General features: G+C 39.8%; 1 protein-coding gene across 5 annotated transcripts in view; it reads right to left on the minus strand.

Annotated features, from left to right (window-relative positions):
- Nucleotides 1-22,141, minus strand: part of TRIM55 (tripartite motif containing 55) — a 41,416-nt gene extending 19,275 nt beyond the window's left edge. For 3 of the 5 annotated variants that reach the window (XM_044424146.1, XM_044424147.1, XM_044424145.1), the window contains exons 1-9: nt 21,838-22,141; nt 21,080-21,252; nt 15,127-15,292; nt 12,953-13,048; nt 8,146-8,379; nt 6,676-6,698; nt 6,434-6,558; nt 4,622-4,851; nt 2,156-2,446 (exon numbers count right to left, since the gene is read on the minus strand). In XM_044424146.1, coding sequence (XP_044280081.1) covers nt 2,156-2,446; nt 4,622-4,851; nt 6,434-6,558; nt 6,676-6,698; nt 8,146-8,379; nt 12,953-13,048; nt 15,127-15,292; nt 21,080-21,252; nt 21,838-22,005 — 1,506 coding nt within the window. In that variant the 5' untranslated portion in view covers nt 22,006-22,141. Of the gene's footprint in view, nt 1-2,155; nt 2,447-4,621; nt 4,852-6,433; nt 6,559-6,675; nt 6,699-8,145; nt 8,380-12,952; nt 13,049-15,126; nt 15,293-21,079; nt 21,258-21,837 lie in introns of all 5 variants that reach the window. The other 2 variants (XM_044424148.1, XM_044424149.1) reach the window with 2 other exon arrangements.
- Nucleotides 22,142-22,395: the final 254 nt, after the last annotated feature.

Raw genomic sequence — 22,395 nt, forward strand, 5'->3', positions numbered from 1 at the left:
GTTTTGCACTCTTACAAAAATTAGTGTAGTGGTACTTTATAGTGCAATTTTATGCCTGGCTATCGAGAAGTAAGCCCCACTGAGCTGAACATGACTTATTCTGAGGTAAGTGCATCTGGCTAGTAATGGTGGGAGATTTATGACTTGCTAGAAGGTGCGGGACTGCAATTCACATGATCCCCTACTATTAGATATTCTGACTAGGGCTGACAGCAATTGAATTCCAATAGCAGCTGGATGGCCTTATGTTCCCCACCACTGCTGTACAGGATTTCAATCTTAAAGAGGATCTATTATAGTAACTCTATTGGATTCTATCAGACTTGTCTCTCTGTAGAATGGGTATTCCTTCCCTTCCCAGAAGGGCTGGGGGTGAGAAGGTGACTTTTCCTGATCTCCTCCAGTGCCAACACTATTCCAGGGTCCCCCAGCCCTCCAAGAATAGATCTTCAGGGGAAGAAAGAATTGGCAAAAATGGCTCCCACCGACTTCCTCTAGTGTGGGCAGAACTCTGATGATCTCAGTCCAGACCTAGTCCCTGGCCAGTCTGCACTGCACAACTCAACCGCTGTGGATTATTTAACCCACAATGAGCACAGCATATGCCAGGCATGTGCAGCCCCCATTTTGAACATGCAATAACTGATCATGTTTTGTGTTGCATGAATGCAGCTTTAAGTTATTTGAGAGTTAAACAACCCCTGTATTACCTTACTGCTACTTGAGGTATGGCAAGGGTGGTTTAATCCTCAAATAACCTGCTGAGGCAGGGTCCCGACAACATGGTACAATCCCTGTTTGCCTGGAACAGGGGTTGCATATTCACAATTGGTAGCTGCACATACCCAGCATACACTGTGGCTCATTGTGGGTTGTTTAACCCATAATAACCTACTGTGTCATGCAAACTAAGTTATTGTTTTATGACTACAGCAAAAATGCTATGTAAAAAATGTAAGGAGGAAGTTACTGGAAAAACAAATTAAAATGCTACAAATCATATAAAAGAAACAGAATGAGTTGCAAATAAAATATTGTACATGCAGAAAACATTAAGAAAGGACAACTTGATGTTCCACTGTGTGGCTGGGAGGTGTACAACCAGAACTGAGCAAATAAGAAACAAAAAACTACATACAGTATTGCAGAATTACATGATCCTTTTGATTTGAAGATGCAGGGACAAAGACCAATGGATTTTTTCTTGCTATTCCAGTATTAGCATGCACAAAATCCTGGTCAAATTCTGTCCTAATGGACCTTATGCATGAACAACTCATTTCTAGTTTTTATTGACATGGTACAAGATCCAAATTGATACTGACACATTTCAAGGACTTGCACAGACTGCTCCCCATATCACAAATCACTTCTGAAACTTTCCTACATTTCAGATTTTGGGTGAAGCATTTTTGTTTTGTTTAGCAATGACAGGATTGCACGAAAGCCCAAAGCCCAGGTAAGTACATGGAACTAACTGCACATTCTTTGGATCTCAGCCTTGCCTCTTAATATCTATGTGTGAACTTGTCTCCCAGGGTCACTTCAGAGCAGTTGTACACTGATTGCAAAGAAGGGGTCCCTTGAGGGAGGGATCCCATCACCAAGAGCTTGCCACAATGTAGCTCTCATTCCAAGATTGGTGTTCACTAATCATTACAAGTTGTCTGCTGACATTGTTGTTTGGAGGGTGAAACTAACCTGTATGAAACTATTATTCCAATGTAACTGACTAGATCCGACATAGGCAACCCAGTGCCCTCCAGATATGTTAGTCTACAACTCCCATAATCCCCAATGATTGGCCATGTAGGCTGAGTCTGATGGTAGCTGCAATTCAAAACATTTTCAGGGTATAAAAATCACCAACTCTTGGACCGGATCTTAAAGTCTGTACACACAGAAGAAAGATTGTTTTCTTTGTAAACATCATAATATATAATGCATTGATCTGCAACACTGTTGCATTGAAATTCAAGATTATAGCTTTCATTTTAAACCAAAGTCATATATTTTTGAGTATCATCAAAACTCTACCTAGTTATAGTGGCAAATGTTAGGAAAAACAATTTATTTTCAGATTCCCCTTCCTTTAGTTTTATATTCCATGTAGAATCCTGATTGAATACAACATACTCTGCAGCTATATACTAACCTGTGAAGTATCCGTAGTTGAGTTAGCTTCCTTACCACTTGCAGCAGAACTCCCATTTGTAGTAGTTGCTGAGGGAGCTTCTGCCTTCTTTGCTTTCACTTCTACAGAAATGGAAGACCCTACCTGCCTAGTTTCAGTCACCGGGGCTATATCTGAATTGCTTGTTTGGCGGGTCTGCTGAGCTTTATACCAGCTGGGGTAAAACAAGGGATCAATTGGCTCTCCATTAGACTGTGGTTTAGTTTCTACTGGTCCTGCAGATTTCTGATTAGCGGTCAGCACAACTTCACCCTTAATAAGACCAGATGAAAAGAGAAGAGAAGAGAAGCAATGAACACTGAATGTTGATATAAGTATGAACGATGGTATATGTTCCCTCCCCTGTGTAGTATAACTAAGAAAGGATTTTCTTTGCCTTAAAATTAGCCTTTCGAATCAGTACATTTGAGATTAAAAACTGGATTTACTGTTTGCAGTTAAGGATGGGTAAGAGCTTATGCAGCTCTTGTCACTTTAAGCATGAACCAAAAGAAGAACTGGAATTTTGTGAAGTGGTTTTGTGAAGCTTGTGATACAGTTTGTAGAGAAAAATGGATAAAAATTCATACATTTGGTAAAAATATGCACAAAAATATGCATGTTTTGGCAAATGTGCACAAAAACATTTCATTCACTGGAGAAATCTTTTAAAAAGAATGTATACATTTTAAAAAGCACAGACTAATGTGTATTCTGAAAATATGTGTGACAGTACATACAAATTTTCATGCAGACTAGAAAAAAATAATAATTGCAATGCAATGTGGAAATAGGATCGAACAAACTTAGCACTGAAAAAATGAGAACCTGAACAAAATGAAGCTGGACAGATTCGGTCATGCCTAATTACAGCCAAATAGCCCTTTCAAATTTAATCCTATTATAAAGTGCTACCATAGGCAATGAGTGATGTCCTTGGTTTCTATATATAAGTATATTTGAATGTGTTTTACCTTCTATGACCTGGTTAAGTTGCTACGTGGATCCAGTGTTTGAATCATGAGTGGAAAGGTAGGACAGTCCTTGATGAAATTCTACCCTATCTCCTTCTAGCCAATCATGCCTCCCTGCACCCATGGTGTTTTAAAAACAGTAGCTGAGGAATCTATTGTACCACATCACACTGACTGGCTTGCGCCAGCATTGTCTATTTGCCTTGATTTCTGTATAATTCTGAGAACCATGACAGTGCAGAAATGACTGTATGGCATGCCCACGAGAGGGAAATCAAATAGGATAAATTGTATGCTAACAGATATGCCAGTGTATGCTAAGTTTATGTTGGCAATGCTACATATTCTAATAAAATGATTATCAGTCACTTAGAATATACACAGTTCTAAGCACATGCCATACAATTGCATTCAGGAGTGAGACATCCAACTCTGATCCTGACTGCAACATTGGTACAACCTTTTTTCAGTTAAATTGGGCCTTTGCTTCTGAAGAAATCTAGATTTTTATTCTACTATGCAAATTAGTTGAACTATGCTTCTCTCCATATGTCCTAAATTTGGCTAAGTAGCAGCCATTTTATTATGTTGCCTGTTTTTTAGGTGACAGCAGGCTTTAAATCAGCAGACTGCCAACTTTAAACTGATTAGCTCTCTTTCTGTGCCAATAGGGATGTGAGCAGTACAGGAAGGACTCAACTGAGGCTTACAGGACCTTGCATGCAGCAGCCCAATCACTTTCTCCATGCAGGAAGAGGCATGGATCTCTGCATGGAGAAAGAAAGAGGGGGAAATGTGCGTAAGGGATCATGTGATGCTGTTATAGGATAAGGGTAGTTTTGGACGTAGTGTGTCCCCTGCATAATGTCATCTGGCCTGCCAGCTTGGTCTAGGAAAGAATTCTAGACCCCAGACAAGAGAGGTCACCCACTGCTTTAAATGTAGGTCTCCTCCAGTCATATATAGCAGGGATGGGGTTGCAACTGAAAGGCCAAAGAGGCGTGTAGATAAAAGGTACTGTAGCCCTCTTCTGCCTGTTACATTTCCTTGTTCCAGCTCAGCTCATTTGTGCAGTAGTCAAGCTAGAAGGAGGAAAAGGGGGTTGTGTGGGGTTTATCCACTAATGTTATTCTATTTATTAGAGCATCACTTTAATCTGTAACTAAATAATTGTGGTTGTATCCATTAGTTGTTTCGTACCAGGTGAGATGTTCAGTTTTCATTTCCAGTGATCTACTGCAACACTCTGTCCTCCAACCCTCCAATGTGAGTTCAGGGGGTACAGGGAGCAGCAGTGCATGGGGTGGGACAGCAGATATTGGGTGATGCCATGTGCATAAGGAAATCCACAAACCTAAAGCTACCATTAGATACAGTCCAATGTCTTCCTTAAACTTTTGATCAATACAGGGACTAGAATAGGGAGAAAATATTTGACACAGCTAATGGAACAAGAATTGCTCCAAACAGTTACCTGAGTAGTTGTGCTGGCAGCATTATCTGGTCCCAGAGGTGGTAATGCGGGTGTGAAGTTTGTTTGAGAATCAGCTAGGATGTCTTTTGACACAGTGTCCTGCTGATGTTGCTGAGATGCTTGCTCAGGGACTTCTTCCTCATCAGATGATTCTGTGTGGACTTCATCCAGTCCTTCCCCTTCAGCCACATCCCCCTCCTCTTCCTCCTCCTCCTCTTCTTCCTCCTCCTCTAAGGTAACACAGAGATAAAATACAACCCTAAAATAAAATGTGTGCATTCTTTGTAAATACAGTGCCAGTTTCAATTTATCGTTCTGGTCTATAAGAGTATTTTTGGTATGATCCCAGGAATGTAGAGGTGCTGAAACTCAGACTCAGGAGCCAAATCTAGATCGATGGGGTTATTCAAATAGGCATGCCTCTTTCCTCATCTCACCAGGTCATTCCTAACTTCATCCTTCTGTTGATCATTTGATATTTTTATCTTGGTTCCCCACCCATTGGAATGTGGGCCCAAGAGCTTTTCTGAAATTGAATTTGTCCCTTGGGCTAAAAGTTGTTCAGTGTCCTGTACTAAAGAAATTCCATTATTAGTTAAGCCTGACTTTCAGGCACACTCTGGCAACCAGGTAAGGATACAAATAACAACTTTTTTTTCCTGCAGGTAATTAGGTTGCTCAGAGCAGCTTCCAGAGTTCATGGTAAGACATTTATAGTTTTTATGGACCCCAGTGACTCAAATAGCCAAGACAGAAGCTATTGGCACGTTGCTTTGTTCAAGAGAAAGTTCCAAGACTGGAATCCACACAAAATCAAAGTCAAGATTTAATGATGCAGGATTAAAAGCAGACAAGAGGTCACAATAAGTCCAGGCAAAAAAAAAAAAAAAAAACATTTTCCAGGCTGTTGAGACATTCCCTGCAAAGCTAATCAGATTCGTCACTGCCTTAAATATGCTGGAGGGAAGGACCTGCTACAGCCGTGGTCCATGCTCCTGATTCAAGGAGTGGGAATAGAATAAGCTGCCTTACTTCACTGACAGAAAAAGGCTGCTAGCAAGCCTCCTAAGAGTGGTGGAGACAGCTGGCTAGGGCCTTGACTCTCAATCTCCACCTAACAGAATATATACTTTTGCACATGGAGAAAAACAACCCGGGGCAAAATGCCAGTACCTCTGAAATTCTGAATAACATCAAAAGTGGCAAAAGGTCTCCCCACCCTTAAGTGTATCAACAAATTCCATGAGTACTAGAATCTCATCTTCAAATTGATCATGTAAACACACATTATTAATTTTTATGTTTCCAGGTAGGCATAATTGTCCTGGTGAGTTAATATTGCTGAAAGAATAGTATTGGTAGTAATTAAATCTTTCTAGCTGGGTAAACACTTACCATGGAGTCCCTTTCTCTTATCACATAACATAAGCATCTTTACTCAAGCAAATGTTTTCCCATGCATCACTATTGGGAATAATTGCTGTGCCTCTGCTTAGTCATATAAACAGGCCAGATAAAGGTTAATAACTTTGGTGTATACAGAATGTCTGCCTTTTGAAAAATGGGAATATACAACATAAGTGCCAAAGCCCCAGATTCTATTAAAGCAAAAATTATATTTTCAGTATGGTGTGTTAGTTTTCATGAGAGTTTGCTTTTGATTAAGAAGCAGATAAAATACCCTTGCTATATTTGTGGAATGTCAAAAAGGTTTCTCCATTATAATCCTGTCAGGATTTTTTAAAATAAAAAATGTGCACTTCCTCAGTTAAAAAACAAAAGCAATTGGATTTTGAAAAAGAAGACATGTACCTCTGCAAAAGTCAATTTCTCTTATTATCTTTTCTTCTCTATTGAGATTGACTGTGAAGTGGCTCATATTTTCATAGCCGTTCTCTATTTTGTCCATCTGAAATGCCTTAGAAGCTTCCGTAATTCTAAAATAGAAAATAGATTATGACATTTGTGCTCAATTTTACAAATGAACATTTTGAAAATTGGTGATTTATGATAAATGTGGAAAGGCAAACATTTTTTCAAAAGGAACAACTTACTTTTGTAGCAACACTTTCACATTCTGTGAAAAACAAAATATAATAAATGAAATAATTTCTTAAATTGTTCTTATTTCTTGTTTAGGCATATAGGTTGCAGGTTAATTCTTATGCAAAGTATAAGAAGATATATTTAGCAAATATAGTATCTCTTACCATAAGGAATTCTACAAAGAGTATAATAAAATCCCCTTGCATCCTAATGCTTTGACCCATGCAGATATGCTACATTTTAAAGACTACTCATACACAGCCATGTCTCTCCCTGTATATGCCACACACACTGGCACACCTGTGGAGGGAAAGGACTGATGTTGTTACACCTGTAAGTCACATGTAAACATTTTCCCAGAGACAGAAAGTACAATTATTCTGTTACTTAGGCTAGGCAGAGCAGACTACTAATAATGTAATACTCTAAGTACTTAAGAGCAGTGATGCCACATTTCCCTCCAGGTATGAATACTGCCACTGCTCCGTTCTCAAGTAATGAGTGACATAATAATCAGTTATAAGCTCTTAAGCAGATTTTTAAATATCTATCTGTATAAGAAAAGAAGATTTAAAAAAGAACAGGACATGTACACTTTTTATTTGGGAAACTCCAAGATAATTATACTGTGCAAAGGGACTTGATTTACCTGGGCTTCTAAGCTTTAGTGTATTTAACATAACAAATAATCCAGCCTTGACTCTATCTATAAAGTCTATGAATAGAATGGTGTAGGTGAAGTTCCCAGCTCAAAACTGCAAACATATGAGATGCTGCAGTATATTGAGATCTCTTTGCAGATCTGTCATGTTCTGAAATAAGAGAAATTTATTATCTTTTGATGTAAGGGCAGTGATTTTCTGGAATGGGGAGTTGTGGCCATTTAAAAAAATAGAAATCTGATTTTAGCATGTGCTTTAGGGCTTACCTCCCATTGACAAACTGTATGAATATAATTGGATTTTTAAAATAATAGGTACAAATTACAACATTTAAACTGATTTATGCAAAAAATAACTTAGTTGTATCTACCTTTTGTCCACCCTTCATCATGATGGTAACAAAGCCATGTCCATACATCCTACCACATAGCAAATATTTGCAATAACCCTTCATTGTGTCTGGATAGAGGTCCAACTGAGACACACCAAGCCACCTCCTACTATCAACTGCCACTACTGAGGCCTTCAAAGCAAGATGAAGCAGCAGTCCTTCTGCTATGTTTTGATCCAACTCAATGATCAGCTGAATTTTGCAACTAAGAATCCAATGCCTGATTTTGCTTTTTTCTCCCTCTTGTGCAATTACCTTTCCTTTGTCTGATGCCTTTTAGACTGTAAGCCTGGGAGCTGGGAGTATTTTATTTCTTTTCTTTCTAAGCCTCTTTGGAAACCTTCTCTTGGAAAGCAGAGCAAAAAGGTTATAATTAAATAGAATGTGCAAGATGCTATTGTCTTTTTTATCCTTCTGTTACATACCTGTAAAAATACTGCCATTTCTGGCTCTTCCATAAACTGGATGCCAGATTCCACCAGTTTTGACACTGTCTCCAAATGGTCTGCATACTTTTTTATCAGAGACCGGACATGTTCCAATTTCTCCTCTTGGCTCCTAGTGATCATTTGTGTCATCTCACTTTTTCTTTCTTCCAGTATTGAGTACAAATAATCAAATCTTTCACATAGTTGTTCCTTCTGTCCTTTACAGCACTCCTGTGAATGAGTAGTTTGCCTTATGTTAAAAAGCATGATATTGCTTGTCTGCATTTTTTATTTCCATAAAGGCTAGGAATTGCTTTCTGAACAAGGAGATGATTAAAAAGCTGAAGAACTCAAATGCTGGCTTTTAAAGGCTAAGGAGCTTTGGTGATTCTGTAAATGAAATGTGTTTGAAGAACAATGCTTCACAGGTGCTAGGCAACTGAAAAGAGAGTGTCTTGTCTTGAGTGTTCAGAAACAGTGATGGAGGGCTAAGATTGCTTCAAAATATATAGGCAAACCTTGGAAAATCCTGGGTTAATTTATCAAAACTGCAATACTGTAAAGGGTTGTGCTGAACATGACAACTATTTTTAAAGTCAATAATAAACTATCAGAAATATGAGCTGCACCCACTTTTAAAGTATTTCTCCAGTTGGTAGACTTTTATACTCACCCATTATTGCTCTCAGGTCATATCATATATATTACATTTGCATTAGTTGAAATACATTTTTTCTAAACATAAATCAACGACTCAAAAACTTTGTGTAGGTGATAATAGAAGCTAAATATAGCTCAGCAGGATCTGCCTTTCCATTTGAAACTACAAGGAAAATAATCGTCTATTTTGGTAGCTGCGCCTTGCTCAACGTTTTCAGTGAGCTAATTTAAGAAAGGTCAGAAAATATTCTGTCTTAATCCATAGTGCAGGAACCCTAGACATGGGCTGCCTAAATCACTCTGGCTCAACAGTGCAATCTATACCTTTCACCAGAACAGAAAGCGGGTTGGGTATAGTTTAGTTCCAGGTGATTCTCTCAGCTTGATAAATGCCAAAAATCAAACTGATGTCCCATGGACAGGAAGGTGATGTGAAATCAAGAAGAATAGTTGCACTAATACTTCCTCCCATGCCAACCTGTCCACGTTTTACAATTTGATTAAAGGCCCTTCTTTGGTGGTGAAGCCATGATTAGCTGGAACGAGATGAACCACCTTCTCAGTGGCCACACAAAGACTATGGGATACCTGAGTTCATGAGGTTCATTTGACCCTCTTCCTCATTGCTTTCTGTCAATTCAGTGAGAGCTTTCTGTCCCAGCAAGTATTCAACCTGCTAATAGATAATGTTTTATATGGTGAATCCTGCCCGGGATTTTAATCTGAAGTAGTTCATTTTATATTTATTAGTTTTACATTATAGAATTATTGTATTTTAATTGTTTTGAGGCATGCTTCCTGAGGATGCTGAGAATTATAGTCCAGGACAACTGGATGGCACCAGGTTAGGAAAGACTACTCTGAATGATAAAAATATACTAACCATGGAAAACACTATGAAAGCTGTTTTCCAGAATCGCTTGGGTTATTTATGGATGCAAAGCCTATTAAGCACTATGAAGGTGAAAGGACTGATGAGCATCTCCATCTCTCAACTTAAATGTGGAAAGCAGACAGTTGAAAAAAGTGAGCATTGCACCCAAGTGAGTCATTGTTGGAATAACATGACATTGGCCTTGGAAATTGCTTGGGTTTCTTAATGTATCATTTCAATAATCCTTCTGAGGTCTTGGTTTTGTTTAAGTTTGTTAAAGCTTCAGTGTTAAGGAGCATCCGCTTTGGTTTGATCCTAATTCCTCCAGTAAACTTACTTGAAAGGCTCATTTCGGTCTGCAAATTCCTGATAGCAACCAATTTCATCCTTGCAATGCAAGGACTTCCTGACAACAAAGTTTTAACTGCTGAAGTATTTTTTCTTTCCTTGACACAGGAGTTTTAGAGGCTTTGAACCACCTTTGGTAAATTATTTCCTCTTCTGTGCTTTGTCAACAGAAAGAGTAGTGATGCATTTTTCTGCCAATTAGAACTACAAGATGTTGAAATTTAAGCATTCTTGACTTTGATATCTCATTTACATCTTTTCATTGGGGATGGTGGTTTAATCATTTTAACTGCTTTCTTCTTTTGGTATATAGGCATTATAGATATGGGTTCTTTCAGTATTTTGTGTAAGGCATTCTACTGAGGGCAAAGTTGTGACAAGGGAGATGACATGATCAATAATGCCTGAAGATTTTGTCTGAAATAAATGATAGCTGACATGGTGCCCACTGAATTGGATCAAAACTAACAGGCTGGGAGGTTTAAAACTTCATGTTTTGCCCTTTTCCAGGTTAGAATTCCTCCCCTCAAACTCCTAATTATCCCATGTTTTCCATGGAGGAAAACATAGAGATACTATGTGAATAAAAGGGCCAAAGAGCCACATTCAGGATAGGATTTTACTGGGATGGCAGCACAGGAGGAAAAAGTTAGTCACCTCTCCCAGTGCCTTGGTTCTGATTCCAATCAGGCCTCCTATAGTTGCTACATAAATGTAGGAGTTCCTGATCAGACTTCTCAGAAACAAAGGGTGAGTATTTAAACTAGTTTAGATGGATATTTATTAAAGTACACACAAGAGCCAGTGTGGCATGGTAGTTAAGAGTGTTGGCCTGGGGACCTGGACGATCTGCGTTCTAGTCCCCACTCTGCCATGAAGCACTTTGAGTAACTCTGGGCCAGTCACAGATTTTCAGCACAGACTTTCCGCAGTTGTTGTGAGAATAACATGGAGCTATGTAAGCAGCCTTGGGTTCCTCACAACGGAAAAAAAAAGTCAGGATATGAATGCAGTCGTCGTCTGCTGCTAATTGCCTTTTTTCAACCCCACTTGAAGCTGGGTTTCTCCCCAGTTCTCCTCACAATGCTGCTCCAATTGCCATATATATATATATATATATATATATATATATATATATCCATGTATATATACATGTGGTTTTAATTACTGTTGCAAAGATTTGCCAAGGGCTTCATGAAAGAAATCTGTGCCTAAAAAACAAATGCAATTGTGTCACAATAAACCCCTTTTGGGGAAAAAAGTACTATCTACAACATTTGAGACTGGTCTCACAAATGCCAGTGCTTCTATTTGATACCTGCTGTGGGCTGCGACCCAGAGAACAATTCTCTCCCTGAGGTAGCTGCAATGTCTCCTTCCCAGTTCTCCCCTGGTTTTCTTTGACTTCTGGAGCAGCTGCCCATCCTCTGCGCAGTCAGCAGTGTGGCAGAAGCAGTGGTGAAAGGAAGGGGCAGGCAGGACAGGGGATCTTTGGTGGCACCGTGACACTCAGCATGTTATGTAAGTGGATGGTAATGGGAACAGAAGGAACAGAATCAGCAGGATGCCTTGATTCTTTCTGTACCCAGGAATTTAAAAGTACAGTGTGGTTCCCTTGAGTGGCAACCTGGCAGTGCTACCTATGAGCTTCTCAGGGGCTTATTCCACAGCTACAAATTCCCAAAGAAGAACCATGTTAGAAAAGAAGCAAAGCATGATGCATCATCTTAGAGACTCCCTGAGTCCACAGAGGTTGCATATTGTCTACATAGTTTATACCCAATATACATTCCTGCTGTTGATAACCTGACTTCTTGTAACTACCCAGAGAAACTTTTTTGGCTAAGGGGCAGTATATAAAATAAATAAATAGCCAACTTCTTTTAGTGAAGGATAGCATGAACATCTAGACATGCAATGTCTAGAACAGAATTAGCAGCGCTACCTGAGGTTCAAACCATACATGGCAGACCAGCACGTGTTGTCTGCTATGTGAGCAGAGGAAGAAGGGCATCATTCTCTTCTGCCAGTTTTCCAGCTCCAAATTGCTCCATCCCAGAAATATCTGGTCTTTTTGCCACAGGGCCATAATCAGCTGGGAAGCGGTGATCTAAAGACTTGGCAAAGAAGGAGGAGTTACGATGCTCCCCACCCCAGCCTCTTGGTGGACACTGCAGTCTGGACAGCTGCTTCAGGTTTTGTTTTGTGTTTTTTTTTAAGCACTGCCGGGTGAGGGCAGCAAACTTACATGTGATTAATATCTTACTAATCTTGAAATCTTATCTTGAAAGAGAAATCCCATTTCTTGCATCTGAAAAATGTCATGAGAGGGGTGGCAGGTTTCAGATGCCTTTAGTGACCTCTCTGGAATAAGGGTGCAGAGTCAGCAAACCAGGTGGTATTCCAATTAGGCACTGAGACTCTCTAATTAACTCTCATGGGAGTTATGGCTCCTGAGGTAAGATGGTGGCAAACAGCGGGTCATTAACCAAGGTCATGTAGGCCCAGCAACAGTAGACAATTAACTCTTTGAGAAAGATTTTGTTCTGCCATGGAAAAGTTCAGTATGTCTATCAGCAGTTCTTTTCATTGCATCTTTTAATGTTAAGCCAGAATGAACTAAGATTCTTAGGCAGCATCCTGGAGCCCCTGCACAGGCAGAGCATGCCATTGTATTGATGTTTGCTCCCTCAGACCTGGAGCCAGCCTCCATTCTGACACACCATTTAATTTCTCAAGATATCTTAGAGGAGGAAAGAATGGCAAGCCTTGGAACAGCACAACACTCTTCCTCAGTCAAAAAGAACCTGGAAATAGGCAATTCTTCATATGCACCTTTTAGAGTGTATTAAATCGAACATCACAAATGAGCTATTTCTGCCTACACAATCTTAGAAAACAGAATTCAATGAATTTCCTTACCTCAACTGTTCGGCAGGTTTCTTCCAACTGCGTTACTATTCCTTGCACTCTGTCATTACTCCCCACAAGAACTGCAATGCCATCACTGAGTTCAGACTACAACATAAAATAAACATAAATGTACTTTGGAAGAATTTAAAGCATTGCTAACACGATTCCTTGATCCCTTACAAAAAATGATCTGAAAGGGTGTTGGAAAATGTGCATACTTTACTGTTGGAAGATACAAACAAGCCTGTTTTGAAAACCACAGATAAATAAAATGACCTAATAATATACTTTTGCATCAGAGGAAGCTACCATGACAGACTCTATTTCACTGACAGTATAATCCTATGAGGATTGCTATGAGAAGTAACCCCCGTTGAATGTAATGGGATTTACTCATAGGTAATATTAGTAAATGGCCCGGGAGGCCCTTTCTGACTCGCTGTTTCTATGTTTCTATGTAATTATAAATAAGATTAAAGCTTGAATGAGCTCCTTTTCCTGTTTGGGAATATTGTATAATTAAAATCTGATTGGCAGGATTTCATTGCCCTTCTGAAATTATTTTACACTGCCCCATGCTGGCCTCTAAATTGCTCATCGTTTTTGCTGAAATTTTAAAACTTTCAGGACAGTCTTTGAACTCTCTCTTAAATATTTCAGCTTGGGAGGGCATATATATATATATATATATATATATATATATAGTTATTTTGTTATCTCTGGCGAAAATCTCATCATTCAAATATAGATTCGTGATCCTTTCCACAAATATCTTTGTTATGCGAGCATAATCTCGCATAAATTCTGTCAGGAGATAAAAGGAAGCTATGGAGAGCATCCGATTTGTTCAACTGGATGCTTTTTCCCTACACAGTATCTACCCAGCTCTAGTGTTTACAAATAAATATAAGTATGGGTTCCATCCAAAGCTGTCCTTTGAAAACTGGCTCTTTCTGGCGGCAACCCCAATAGGGTTTTCAAGAAATTGGGTTGCATTTCTCATGAGGATATTCCAAATGAAGAGCTGTTTATGAATGCTGCGTTAAAAATAAACAGACTTTTTATAGATGGCAGCAAAGGATCTAGGAGCATAGCTGAGCCTTTTTATTTCATACCCAAGAAATGACTGGCAAAATAAAATTTCTCTTTATTAATTGAAAAGTAAACAGAAATGTACTCATTTGCAAACAGATGTATGTTCTCTTTCTTATGTCTAGGATATGGGTCTGAGCCTGAATTTGACTTTATGAATGTTTGGACACTGATTTTAAAAAACACTAAAGACAGGAATGACTTCAGAGGAGAGCAAATTCAATTATCATAATGATTATAAGCACATGACCACCACTGAAGGCTCAGTCCCCATTTGAACTAACTGGTTATGCTTGATTGTGCCCTGATTAAATCAGTGCTCCAATTTGACGACTGAATGGTGACTGGTTTGGAAGAGCACTATTTTTATTTACCAGAATGGCTCTAGCATCACTCCAGGGTGTTGTGCAGAATTAAAATGGACACAGACAGAGTATATGGGCCTGGAAGTTTTCGTGTACCTTTCCTACAATGCCCTGCAATGTTACATCAGGGACATTGTGCAAAATTAAAATGGCCACTCTGCTGCAATGCTGCTATTTGACACAATCACCAGGTAAAGCCTATAGTGCCAAAGGAACCCTCTGATGTAGGAAAGGCCACGCCAGGGGGTACTTAGCTGAGGGCCATCTGAAATCTGGAATCAGCTCTGATATTGATTTTTCATTTGGCAGGTCGCATGTAAACAGGCTGAGAAACTAGGCATGCTTATCACAGGTATGCTCCACACATTACTGTAGTTAAATGGGAAACCTTGACTACCAAATGCTTCCATGGAGCAGCAGCTTCATTTGGACAACTGTGTTGTATGAAAGCTGTTCAAGCTAAGTTTTGGACTGTTTAAGCCAAGTTTTGCAGAAATTCAGCAAGATGACCTTGGTGAGGCTTTTCTAGATCTGAGTTTCCCACATAATCACCCCCATGCACTCCTGACTAATTAATGTTTATAAATAGGATACCTGAAACTACAACCCTGCACCACTGTTAGTTAATGTCAGGGGAGAGCTTATCATTATGTTTGCTTATGTTTTTTTAAGCTATGAGAACTATACTGATGAAAATTCCTCAAGACTTTTTTGTTTTTGTTTTACCTTCTGTCTTTGGTAAACATTTGTGAGTGGAGCAACCTCACAATCTTTATGAGCACCAAAAACTTTGCACATTGAGCATGTGGGCACTTCACAAGTCAGGCAGTAAATATTAATTTTCTCATCTTCATGTTCTTCACACATTGGCTGCTCAGTTTTTCTTTCAGGCCTGTGAATGCAGAAGAAAAAAAATCCCCATCAGAATCACTTAAAGCATAAAGATCAAATAAAATGGGACATTGGAAGCTGCCGTGTAAGGTCGGATTATTTATCTATTATCTGTCCTGACAGGAGCTCCACTTTGAGCAGTGGGAGCTCCCCAGAGTCTCAAAGGCTTTCTTCTCACCTGCTCCTTGCCATCTCCTTTTAAGTGGAGATGCCAGTGCATGAACTGAGGACTTCTTCAGGCAAAAGCAAAGTCTCTACCACTGAGCTATGAGCAACAGGGCTTGTATCAAGGGTAAGAATGCAGCCCATTGACAGGAGCTTCTTGAACCTGTTCCTCCTCTTCACCATTGCAACCTGTTTGTTCACTTGCCTTTCAGTCACCAGAGAATGGTCATGGTGAGAAGGAGGAGCAGATGCTTACTCAATGGAGAAGAGGAGCATTAGCAGCTGGTGACAATGGCAGTGAGAGGGGAGACTCAAGAAGGGAGGAGACACACTGAGGATATCTTGCTAAAGGGCCTCAGAAACCTGACGCCTGCGCTGCTCCCTAACATAAGTATATAAGACATTTTATATCTCAAAAGAGGGGAGAGAGATTGTGTTGAGGACTTGATGATTTCCACCTGTTTTGCCCTTGGAACCTCTGTACAGGAGTTGCTGCTGCTTTTCTGGAGATGCCTGTGCTGTCTTTGAGTTAGCTTGGGGTTTCTGCCCTGGAAATTTTTCCCATCTTGCCCCTCCTGCTGCTCTGCTGCCAAGAGATGACAGAGACCTAACATGTGGATAGTTACGCCTTTTCTTAGCTCAGGTGAGAGGAGCATCTCTTGAAGTATCTATTTGCTGATATCAATATGCCATATCTAACAATTGGATTTGTTAAAGGACAGTGGATAAATGATGATGTCTGTCTGTCTGCTCAGTGATATCAGACTGAGAAATCCAGACACCAAAAGCTTGGATGCATACAAAATTAGAGGTGTGTACATCAAGTTTATTCTGTTTTTTTTTTTTAAATACATTTATTAAATTTAATTAATTACAATATATCTCCGTGTTTGAAGAACCATGTTGAGGCACTAGGTGGCAAATTTCTCTAACCAGTACACAATTTTGCTGTCCAGACACTTTGAAGACAAGAAGAGATGCTCCAAGGAATAGGTACAGCTGTGCCTTCCCCACTGCTTTGGGGAAGCCCCCCTTCTCGGAGGAATGTGTGGACAGACCTTTCCCCCAGGTGGCTATTGGGCTGCATCATGGAAAGGTCCATCCCTGTGGGTGTCGGGTAGCATGGCTTCATTCAGACAGGGCAACCACAATGTGGCCAACTCTGGCAGCTGTTTATTTGCTTGAAGGCTTCACTGTATGAAATTAAGGACTATTCCTGCTCCTATGCACCTGGGTCCATTCCTTAATATATAATATAAGCTAGGCCAATGTTTCATTCTCCGAAGATGGAGAATCAAGCATCAAGGGTAATGTACATCTTTTTCCCAAGGAAAAATATGTAGCCATATACCACATATGCATATTTGGTTGCTTCAGGCTTCTCAGAGCTTTCACAGACTAGCTCTGAGAATTGCTGTTAAGCTTCTCTTCACTTTGCCTCCAGTCCAAAGACCACCCCTGACTAATCTTCAGGGATGGCCTAAAAGGACTAAGACAGCTTAATCCTGCCAAAGACCAGCTCCAAATACAGCTGACAGCCTTTGCGTTCTATTCACTTTTCCCCAGTTGTCTCTCCAACTTGCTCCTTCCTCTTCTTCATGCTATTCCAAGTAACATTTTGATATTTCCCAAAGGCATTGGTGTAGTGTCTGTGAAAGTTAGACTCCCCCATGACCTCCACACCTCCCATGATTGGCTTTTTACAAAAAGACAGGAAGAAGGAAGCAAACAGGTGGAGCTCACAAAGTGTCAGATGGCATAGATAAGATGTATCACTGTCAATTCCTTTGATAATTAACTTAAGGATATAAATGAAGGTTAAAATAATCTTTTGTACCAAAATGTCCTCCTCCTCCTTTCAGAACAGTGACTAAACAAGTTTTCTTTTTGTAAACTTGTTTTTTTTATTTTGGCAAAGAAAAAGAATATAGTCCATTCCCTATGAACGTATACCTGCTAATAAGATCGCTACTTTAGCTGTATTACTTGCAGTGGCTGCATGCCAAGGAGATATTTAGCAGGGCTATTTCCATAAGCAGCAGTATTAAGAAGGCAGATTTGATGGTGTTTTCCTTGCAACATAGTTATTAAAAGCACTGGAGTCTTCTTTGGCTTAAGAGTTCAAAATATTGGGAGTTTCTAGAGAAGGCTTTTACTTGGGCCAGTGCCCCGCCTCATTCATAGAATTTTCCAGGAGGCCTAGATGTTGACCATGTTCCACTCAGAACCCTCCCGTGTTTTCCCACCATTTCTTCCTTTTTCTTACTGTGGAAATTTCGTTAAGAAAGAAAATGCTGAATAGCTGCACAATGTCTTATGGGACCCTCTGTTTGGAAATACCCTTTATTTATTCATGCCTGGATTCATTCAGAATAAAAGTCCTTGGGGAAAAAATAGTAAGAAGCAGTGATTATGATTATCAAGTCACATCCCTATATGTTTATAAATAATTTCATTTAAAAACTGAAAATACAAAGGAAGGCATCACAAGGATAATTAGCCCAAATGGTTAACTGTGGCATTCCATATAATAGTTTTAAAGAATAATTGCCATATTATGGACCATGTACAAAACTGTTTATGAGTAAGGATATGATTCCTTGATCTAAACATCAAGGAATAGAAGTAGTTCTCATACTACTGATATATTCAGGAAGGAATAATTTAAATGGGTGTCATAAAGTGGCCCAAGGTTTTTGGACCTAGACCTCATGAAAAGAGAGATGGTACAGTGGCCATGTGTTCTCTTTTACAGAAGACAGTCCTCTATTTGTCAGAGGACTCTCCTCTATTTTGATGGTGTCTTCTGTTAGAAGCACTGCCCAGCCTAAGTCCTGTATAAAGAACCATCCAAGAGTCTGGAAGATGCCTTTGACAACACCTGGACAGCAGAATGAACAGGCACAGCTATCTTGGCTCCCAGATTTCCACACTATGGGGTGAGAAGTACTAGGTTTCTATTTAAATTATAATAGTTTTAAGCTTGTATTTACTTTATAAACCAGCATATAACGTACACATGGAAAGTTAGCACCATCTTGTTGTCCTCATTTTGGTGAGTCATTTCCTCTTTTTTACCAGTTCATAAATACCTACCTAAGACATGGTAATGAACCCATGTCTGGGCAGTATCATTGCAGAGCAAAGGGAAGATGCACATGAAGGACCAAGGTCAACATTCCATGTCTCTGAGCAGCCACTGAAGACTCAGCACTCCAGGAGGTCTTACAGCTTCTGATGCCTGCTTTAGATCTTTCCTTTTCCTTCAGCATTCAATGAGTGCTCAATATCTGGGTGCTAAAATTTACATTTTTCACATTGACACCAGTGTACCATCTTTCCAAGGAATTTGGAGCAATTAAATTATTGCCATTAGGTGGTTGCTGCTGTCGACTTCTGCCCTGACAGGTGATGCTACTGTTTGGGATGTAAATGAGACATGAAGGGCCACACCAGCAGGTGCTTTCCTGAGGACCATCTCAAAACTGATTACAGAATGTCATGCTCCTTGATACAAAAATCCCATCCACGTAACAGTGGAGTTTTTAAAAAATATGGAGCAGCATTATATTATGTGGGCCTCCCTCTTTAAACTGCAGGCACAGATTTACCTCATGAAATGCTATCTATGAGCCTTAGGCCTCACACACTCAGGGCTTCCTAACCTACGTTAGAAATACACATAAGCCCAGCATCAGTACGCAGCATGATTGGAACAATAGTGGGATGAATGAGTTCCAGGGGCCTCACAGTGGCTGATACCAGTCTCCTTGTGGTGGGTTAATTTTAAAGAATTGCCTAGCAGTAGGCAGTGGGCAAGGCAGTCACAGTCAGAAACAACTGCCTGAAATAAGTACTCTGGGCTCCCAGCTGTTCTTAATGGAACACTAAGAAAACAAGAAAAGAATCAAGGCACCATGAGGCCAAAGAAATGTCAATGGCAATACTGAAGTAAAATTCAACTGTCTGTCCAGCTGGCTTTTGAAAATGCAGTTGGATGGGCACCATTTTTCCTTCTGCTTCATGCAGCAAATTGTTGTAGGCTGGACCTGACCACAGATCTGGCTGAAATGAAGCATGCTATGGACCAGTGGCTGTTCATGGGGCTGTGGGGTAAGACCATAGGAGGGCACTCAAACCTGAACCTGGCCCTGGAGCCTACAGATTATGAACACTGAGATGCCAGTGTGCTATCACCACAAGCAGAGAGCAAGAAATAAGAAGGTACAACACATCAGAGGTAGACAGGAATATCTAAGGTGGCTGCAATTGAATGTCTTTACCTCAATATTCTCCAGAATCTTCCTATGCACGACTGCCTGATCTTTGCCAGGAACTGAAGAACTACTTCTGCCTACCAGGATGGATTTTATAATTTTTTACCAGGATTATATCAGGATTTTTTTTCCAGGACTCTTAAAATCCTGGTTCTTTTTGTGGCTAATGGTTTCTGAGTTTTATTTCAGGTTCTTTCAAAAAGAGGACTGAGAAAAGATTTGATGGCTCAAGGCATCAATCCATACTTCAAAAATAGCTTTCCAGAGCACTGATACTGCAATTTGCAATGTAGGTCACATTTACATTTATTAGCATTGCAGCTGTTTTAAAAGCTGAGGTTTTGCTTTTAAAAGGGCTGCAGTGCTGTGACATATGGTCAACATAAGAACAATTTGATGGTATATAGGGTTTACAAGATCCATAAAGATGGCCCATGATCCATATCATGGTTCATTTCAGTTCTTCTATGGTCAGGGCCAGCCTACAACACTTTGCTGCAAGAGGCAAAGGGAAAGATGGTATCCATGCCATTCCATTCTCAAAAACCAGTTGGACTGGCAGCTGAATCTTATTTCAACACTGGCAGTGGAGCACTGTTGATCTGCAAAACATGATGACAACTAGACTAGATTGTGGAAAAGGAATATAGGGCAGGCTGTATGGCACACACCGTTGTGTCCTCCAGTACCTTGTTACATTTCCCTGCCCCTACAATCTTAAGCGATTGCCTCATTCGGCCTAATGATAGGGTCAGTTCTGCTATGCCTGTAGACTCAAGGATTTGCCTGAATAGGCATATGATTAAGGCTTGCTCATGTGCTGAACTGCACATTCATTCCCTAGATATGAAGAATAAACACCCACACCTGTCTGAACATTGTGCTATGTTAAGTAATTCCACACACACACAAAAACCCCTCTAAAAATTAGAGTTGCCAGTGTTCATCAATAAAAATAAAGATTTGTGTGGCATCAAGTACTGTAGATGAAGAAAAAACAAGCAAACCTTCCTTCTTATAAAGCATATCTTAACTTTTAACATCGGGGAGTAGCTATTTCTAGGACAATCAAAAGACTTTAATGGGGCTTACTGTTTGTGATTACTACTGACTTCTCCATCTGAAGGTTATACACTTTAGGTTTACCTGAAGAAATAAAAAGACCAGCATAAGGGAAAGGGAGATGCCATACTACTACATAATGGAAACCCGTGCCTACTCAGTGATGAAAACCCTTTGGGTGTTCTATATTTCTCCGGTTGGGCCCATAAATTTCCATGGAAAACACAACCAAGTCAGAACCTGCATCTGTAAGTAATATTTGAAGAACAAAATTAGTCCATTACCTGGTAGATTCCTGCTTGTATATATCAATTATATTTTCAACCAACAGGTTTCTTTGAAGACCATATACTCCATGCCTGTCCAGAACTACTTCATGTCTACAAGAGGGACAGCGGAATCGACCTCCTGAAGCCACAGTGGTGCCTCCTCTGGTTGGCAGATAAGGGTTCGAGGCCTGTTCTTGCCAAGCAATAAACAAGTTTTTAAAGCCGAGCATGCATTATTTCACAATTAGTTCTGACAACTGCTCTCATTTCCACATTGTAAGGTCCATATCATGCTATCTGCTTAGGACATGACCTAATGCCTCCATGTACTCATCATTATGACTTTAGTGGACTTTGGATCTGGTCATTTAACTACCAGGGGAAAAGCTGTTCAAAATGTCCAAAGAAAGATAAATAAATACAATATTATTTTGTCCAATGCCTAGCAGCTAAGAATATAATGACAACTTGTGCTACAGAGAAATTTGCCATTTTTAGAGGTGTTGGGGAATAACAGGAATGAGTTTATGTGTTAATATCTCTAAGTACTTGAAATAACAAATCAGTCTACATAAATAAAGGAGACTTTTCCAAATGTAAGGGATCCAAAATCACTTAGAAACGAATAACAAAGAGCTTATTTTTGTAAATAATTTTCTCCTTATTTAAAGGGAATTCTGTTTATTAAACCCACACAATGACATCCTTCTGATTATGTAATATGAGATGACTATTAGTGTCCATTGGGATTTTAAAAAGTTAAATAAACCTACCTGGAAGATATCACTGGCACATTTTCTGCAGAGGTTGTGCTGACAGGGAAGGATAACCACCGGCTTGGTAAACATCTCTAAACATATGGGACAGATAAGCTGTTTCTCTAAGTTATCCATAGTTTGTTGCTCTTTAGAAAAGGACTTGTAATTAAGAGAGGTGTTCATCTCCTGGTGATTCCAAGGAACATAGGCTCAGAATCAGGCTGTTGTTACCCGTTTCCGGGTTAGGTCCCTCGAAAGAATGTGAACGCTTGTGAGATCAAATGTCTTTTGAGGATCTTTCCCTGGAGGACATTGTTTTAACACAGGGAAGGGAGGGAAGGGAGCTGGGTTTATTTTAGAAGCAGAACGTCATTGGTTGCATGCTCACTTTCTCCATATATGCATCTGACACAAGGACAGATTTAGACAGGTGCCAGCTTACTGGGGTGACACATCGACATTCTTGTGTTCAAGAAGGAAGGGGGAGACAGTGACAGTTCCCACTGACACGTGCACCACCCTCTCTTTTGGAAAAACTAAAGCATTGCACTGACTGGAGAATGTAGACTGGTT

Source organism: Varanus komodoensis, unplaced genomic scaffold, assembly GCF_004798865.1.
Source record: "Varanus komodoensis strain SLA01 unplaced genomic scaffold, ASM479886v1 scaffold14_1, whole genome shotgun sequence".
In the NCBI taxonomy this organism is placed as follows: Eukaryota; Metazoa; Chordata; class Lepidosauria; order Squamata; family Varanidae; genus Varanus; species Varanus komodoensis.